Raw genomic sequence first — 6,000 nt, forward strand, 5'->3', positions numbered from 1 at the left:
AGTTTGGTTTTATTTTTCCATAAAATTTATCTCTCTATGAATTCATCTTATGTCTGTTTTTAATTAAAAGTACATAAAGGTGGTGGTTATGGTTGCTGTTTCCTAATCCTCCCTGACTCTCCTGGGAATCTCAGGCTCCTCCATTGTAAGCTGTGATCCAGTCTGAATAATTAAGTGTATCTGCCAGATCAGCCAACGCCCTTGCAGAGTATTCAAGAGGTTTCACTCTTGAGGTGGAGTCTTTAGACAGACTGACTGCTTCCTGCACCATGGTTTCTCCTTTTATCACCCATACTTTTCCAAAAGCAGGGGAAGGGGCTGGGACAACTGCAGAAACCTTAGGAGAAATTCTCTCCCTTTCTAATATCAGTCTCCTGTTGTTCCCATGCAAAGTGTATGGATTTTTTCAGTCTCTAAGGAAAACTTTCCAGTTTCATCAGCTACATGTGAGAAGCACAGCTATGTCTCTTACTGAATTAGGGAGTGTCTGGAGCTCATTTACCTGGTGAAGGGAATTAATCATTTTCAGAAGAGGGAAAAACACAAGAGAATGGAGTCTAATACAGGCAAAATTGCAAAGCCATGAGAAAACCTGGACAATAATTGATTTAGACTTGCTTTAAACTACTTTCACTGTATTTGATCTACTCTGTGGAATGGGGTAAGAGTAGGCTGTATCTGGAGTTGTAGGATTCTTTTTGCTTTTAAGAATGCAAATGTTTATGTGGAAGGTTTTGTTTTCCATACATGTGCTGGTTTTCATAGTATGACTCCATGGGATCATGGGTCTTACTGTGGATGGAGAAAAGGATGTATATATGTGACTGCCTCTTGTAAAGTGGAAGCGTCATCTCCTGGCTTTTATATTTCTGCCGTGCACCAACTTTCTAGTGCTTTAGAGATGTTCTGGATCTGTTTTTTATGCTCTGAGCAGATGGCCAGCCTGTGCCCAGAACAACTGCCTTGCAAGCTTGATGTGTCTAGGATATATTACACTTGCTACGTGCTTGAATTGCATGTGTGTATATTGATGATTTGTCTAGGGTTTTTGGACATCCAGAAGTCCCAGGCAAGTGCTCAGCCCTGAGCCCTGTTATCAGGTAGAGGAGATGGAGGCAAAACTTCTTCCTGCTTTGCCCTTTTAGTAAATTTGTCTGGTTATTGCTGTACAAAATCCTATGGAAGTAGGGCATCCTTGGAGGTGGGGATCAGCTAGTCTGCGGGAGGAGCTTTTTTAACATGAGCTTCACTGGTATCTGCAAAGATAGCTTCATAGATTCAAAGATCTGTGGATCATTGACAGCTTTGGAAGAGCTCCTGCACTTTTAGTTTGGCAAGGGATGGCAACAAGATGACTACAAGCTAGAGCTCAAATGCTGAGATTCCCTTGATACCCTTGATATAAAGTGGAGGTTTTTTCCTCCTGAAGTATTCTGTGTTGTCATAAATAGGTGGTGTATAAACACCTGCTTATGAATGTGTGAAGTAATCATTGCTATCAATTTTTTTTTTCAGGGTATGAGCATTATAGAGCAGCTAGATCCTGTATCTTTTAGCAATTACTTGAAGAAATACCATAATACAATATGTGGAAGACATCCTATTGGCGTATTATTAAACGTAAGTAACTTTTGATTTGTTGAAAAATGTAACTTTGGGCAAAATGCTTACATTTGTTTTAAACACAATATTGCTGGAGTATTCCTTAGTTGTAAAATGACAAGTCTTAATTTATTTTTCCAAGTGTTCTCAATTTGGTCTCCAATTTCCATGTCTTGCATATAGACAAATGTAAGCTCTTACAAGGGCTGAGGGTCTTCAGTTCCCTAAGGGAGATGAGGTACCACGTTCCTTTTGAATTTCAATGAAATACAATAATTCACTTTCTCTTGGCCCTAAATAAACAAACATATAAATCTATCTCCCTGAAGAAGTACATATTTACTCTCTTGAATCAGTACTTACAAACATATATATTTTTTCTGTATTGCTATTAGCTAGCTATTGTGAGTGCCTTGTGATGTCTGGCAGCGTTTTTGAGTTTTGCAAATATGATGAGAGATTGCATCTGTAAGTATTAGTGCAGTGCACCATTAACTCATAAATTAATGGCAAGTAGAATTCAGATTAACTGGTACTTTCTAGTTACTGTATTCTGCTTTGGTGATGCAGTGCAGACATAAACCTGGTTTAACTTAGTTGTCTAAATTGGGTCACAGCTGCTTTACAGCACTGCTGGAGTGCTGCAGATTTGTCATATTGCTTGAGTGAATCTTACTGTATTTTTACTGTAATTCAAATCTGAAACAGGAAGCATGTTAACCTTTTTAAAAGGGAAAACCTAATTCCCTGGAAATGTAGTCTATATGGATAACATATAGAGGCACCTTTTAAAGTGGAGTATATAAAAGTTTGTATGAGCAATATCAATATTGGGGATGCATATATCAAAACTCAGTACTATGACAACTCTGCAAAAATATCCAAGTCTTAACCTCAGATAATGATTAGTTTTGCAGTGAATCTGAGCTAAATTCTGTTCATTCACTTTTGCCAATTGTCACACTTTAATAAATCATCTTCATACATTCTTTTTCCTTAATGGCAGAAATGCGATCTAAAAAGTTGGGTTCTGTTCTGTTACATCTGTGTTTCTGTATAAACTCCCTATGGAACTGAAAGCATTGTTTCTAAAGGATCTATTTTGAAAGGTTGTTTAGTATTGCTTTATAGAACTGCATGGATGTAGGTAGTGCAGCAGGGGGAGTGTCAGTAAATGAAATGGCACAGAAATGGGTTAGGTCCACAAATTACTCGGAGGTGCTTATATTATTATGAGAGATGTGCAAGGACCCCTGGAGGGAGGAGAGAGGACTGAGATCTAGAAAATGTCATAATTTCACAGATACCTTTTTTTTTAAACACCTGTTTTTTCTCTCTTCAGGCTATCAACGAGCTCCAGAAGAATGGAATGAATATGAGCTTTTCATTTTTGAATTATGCTCAGTCAAGCCAGTGTCGAAACTGGCAAGACAGCTCAGTGAGTTATGCAGCTGGAGCACTTATGGTCCACTGAACCGCTGAATGCTCAGGGATGGCACCTGCACACGCTCTGTATACGGGGTCCTGGCCTAGCCCTTACAAAGATACAGTCCCTGGTCTTTGGGTATACTGAAACCTCAAACTAATAGAACTCTCTTCTTTTGTAGTAGGTGTAGTCCTTCCTTAGTTTCAACTCATTTAAAAATGCTTTCTTGTTTAGGACAATGGAAGGAAGGCTGGTATCAAAACATTTTGTGATTTTTTTTTTTTTTTTTTTTTTAAATGATGATGGCTATGAAGGCATGGTGGTAGACAGTCCCTACAAATACAACATGTAAAGCATTTACCACATCCTAAATTTGCACTCTTTGCAGACCTGTGCACATGTACTCAGCTTTCAGAATAGTTTTGCAAGTTGTAAACGGAAAAAGGGGTGGAAGCTTTTTAATAAAAGAAAAAAAAAGGAAAACAACGCATTTATAAATGGTCCTGTATTAGAATATAATAAAACTCCAGTATAGTCAGTTACTACCCGTGATGTACAACAGATATCTTCTATTTTAGTTGCTAATAAAGGGCTACACAAACCAAAATAGTCTGATTTAAACTTATTGCTTTGTGTTCTGTATGTGGCTGCTTGTCATTAACATCCTTTATCCTCAGTTCTTATGCTTGGTAATTCAGCCATTCTGTAAAATATTTTAGAATGTATTTTATATTCAGCATTTGTTATGACTACTTCTTTTACAGATTTTTTAAATCTTAAACCTGCACTATGAGTTCAGCTGTGCAAAAGAATTTTTTAAAAACTTTTATAAATTCTAATTCTTTTTGTTTTACAATTAGCTATAAAATAGTATTTTAGTGTGTGATACAAATTTGTATCAGAAATACACTTTTAATGGTTTTTATGCTCAGTTTGATTATTAAAGTGGAATAGATGCAGTATTTTTATTTGAAATGACTTAAAACTGAAAACAAACAGTAGCTTGAAAATGATAATTCTTAGAGTATCTGTCAAGCATTCAGAGGCAACAGAAGCCATACAGTGCTAAGCTCAAGCAATTATTCCTCAAAGATTTAATGGGGAGGGGAAAGCAAGGCTTCTCTTATTTTTTATTCTTTGTTCTTTGACTGTGGGTAGAATTGTTTCATGTTCTTTAAACATCATCACATCTTAAGAGTTCTTGAACTTTCTTCCAGCCAAAATAATGGTGTAATTATTTGAGTTACCATTCCTGAAGGCTTCCTTTCATTCTAATAAGAAATGCAAAGTAGGATGGCAGTACTGGCTCATTATCTAAATGGAGATTTCATTCCCTGGTATTTCACCTGCTGTCAAGCAACCTCCTGGTACATTCAGCTTTTCTGAGTGGCAGAGGGGAATTTCAGAATTCAATTTAGGTTATCTTTGAAAGTTATGGGAATTGCTACATGCAAAGTCTTCACCTGAAAGCATACCAGACATCTTGTTTATTCCTATTAAAATACCCTTTTGCAAACAGGCACTGCTTGCACCACTTCTGTTTTCCTTATCACAGTTGGCCACCATTTTAATAATAACAGGTGAATGCTCCATTTACAAAATGAACTACTTTGCAGATGTTCAGAATCCATCCCAAATGCCAAAGTCCTTTGCATGTTTGTTCTTTTAGTTGCCTTACTGCTCTGCCTTGTTCTTGAAAAGTCTCAGCAGCAGACAGGGAAAACAACTTTCAGATTACTTTTGATGGACCAGCAGGAAGGCTGTGCAGGTAAAACTGAATTGGTAGCCAGTCTTTATAAATACTTGTCTGACTGTGCCTTATTAAAAAAGTAGTTTGATCATGAAGATTTTTTTTTTTTTTTAATCTTTGGTGAATACAGGTTTAATTACGACTTGGGTTTCTTTCAGTCTTATGCTGAATGCTTAACATCATTATTGAAACACATAGTTAATTGGAATGGTTAAGTAGATATCTTTTCCTTAAGGTAAACATAGTAATTAGCTTATGAATACAAATGCCTAAGTTGCATCTTAGTTCTGTAAGATAGTTTTAATAAAAACAAAACATAACTGGAAGAGCTTCAAGGAAATTGGTCAGCCATTTTGCTCAGCACAATGTTATGAAATATCTTACAGTGAAAGCACTTCACATGTAAACTGTGTAATGTATTTCAAAATAAAGTTTCTAATTAAAATGGGAATTTCTGTGCCTACTAATAATAACCAGCAATGACAGTTCAGAAGCCCACTCAGAGAAATTTAAAGCTTTGTGAAAGCTGTTCTAACTTAGAAGGATTTGTTGTAAAAACCCTGTTTGTTTGAAAGCAGAAAATAATCTGACTTCAGAGAACTATTTTTTTTTTTTTTTTTCTCTTTTGGTGGGGTTGGAGGGAGCTTACTTCAGTGCTCAGTTTCCTGGTGTGTCAGTTTAAAATGTGTCAGAAGGAAAAGCAAATAATCTCCTGAAAAGATCTTCACTCAAGACTATAGTTTCATTATTTTAGCTTTACCACACATTTTATTCTCACTTAAATATACATTTGAATATAGCATTTTGGGACAAGGAGTGTCTGGTTTAGACAATATTGAATATTGACAGTCTTGCTCACTTTTGTGGAGGTTTCTCCTACACGTAGGATGACTGAGCTTTGACCACTCTTCTGGTGCGGTTACTCCAGCCAGGGATGTGATTCTCATTGTAAAATTTTAGCATTTTAGAGAAATGTTCAGTGTGTGGAGATGTTGATTAAAATACTCCTTTGTTCTTCTGTTCTCGCGTTGTTCACAAAAGAACTTTATGGATTTTATTTTTTTTAAATACTGTCTTTAAAAAGTGCTTTTGAAGTACCATCTACTGAATTCTTAATTTTTCAGCTTGATGTTTTTGACACTGAAATGGAGCAGTAGGTCTTCTATTGCTCCGAGTTTAGATCGGCCTAAGCAGGAGAAAGTGCAGGCGTGAGCAGCTCCTG

The 6,000-nt window shown here is 36.5% G+C and overlaps 1 protein-coding gene across 7 annotated transcripts in view; it reads left to right on the forward strand.

The window, feature by feature from the left end:
* The window catches only part of MEMO1 (mediator of cell motility 1), a 29,842-nt gene extending 24,613 nt beyond the window's left edge, over window positions 1-5,229 (forward strand). For all 7 annotated transcript variants that reach the window (XM_052806826.1, XM_052806822.1, XM_052806827.1 and 4 more), the window contains 2 exons: window positions 1,516-1,620; window positions 2,945-5,229. In XM_052806826.1, the coding sequence (XP_052662786.1) occupies window positions 1,516-1,620; window positions 2,945-3,076 (237 nt within the window). In that variant the 3' untranslated portion in view covers window positions 3,077-5,229. The remainder of the gene's footprint in view (window positions 1-1,515; window positions 1,621-2,944) is intronic.
* Window positions 5,230-6,000: the final 771 nt, after the last annotated feature.

This window comes from Harpia harpyja, chromosome 13, assembly GCF_026419915.1.
Source record: "Harpia harpyja isolate bHarHar1 chromosome 13, bHarHar1 primary haplotype, whole genome shotgun sequence".
Taxonomy (NCBI): domain Eukaryota; kingdom Metazoa; phylum Chordata; class Aves; order Accipitriformes; family Accipitridae; genus Harpia; species Harpia harpyja.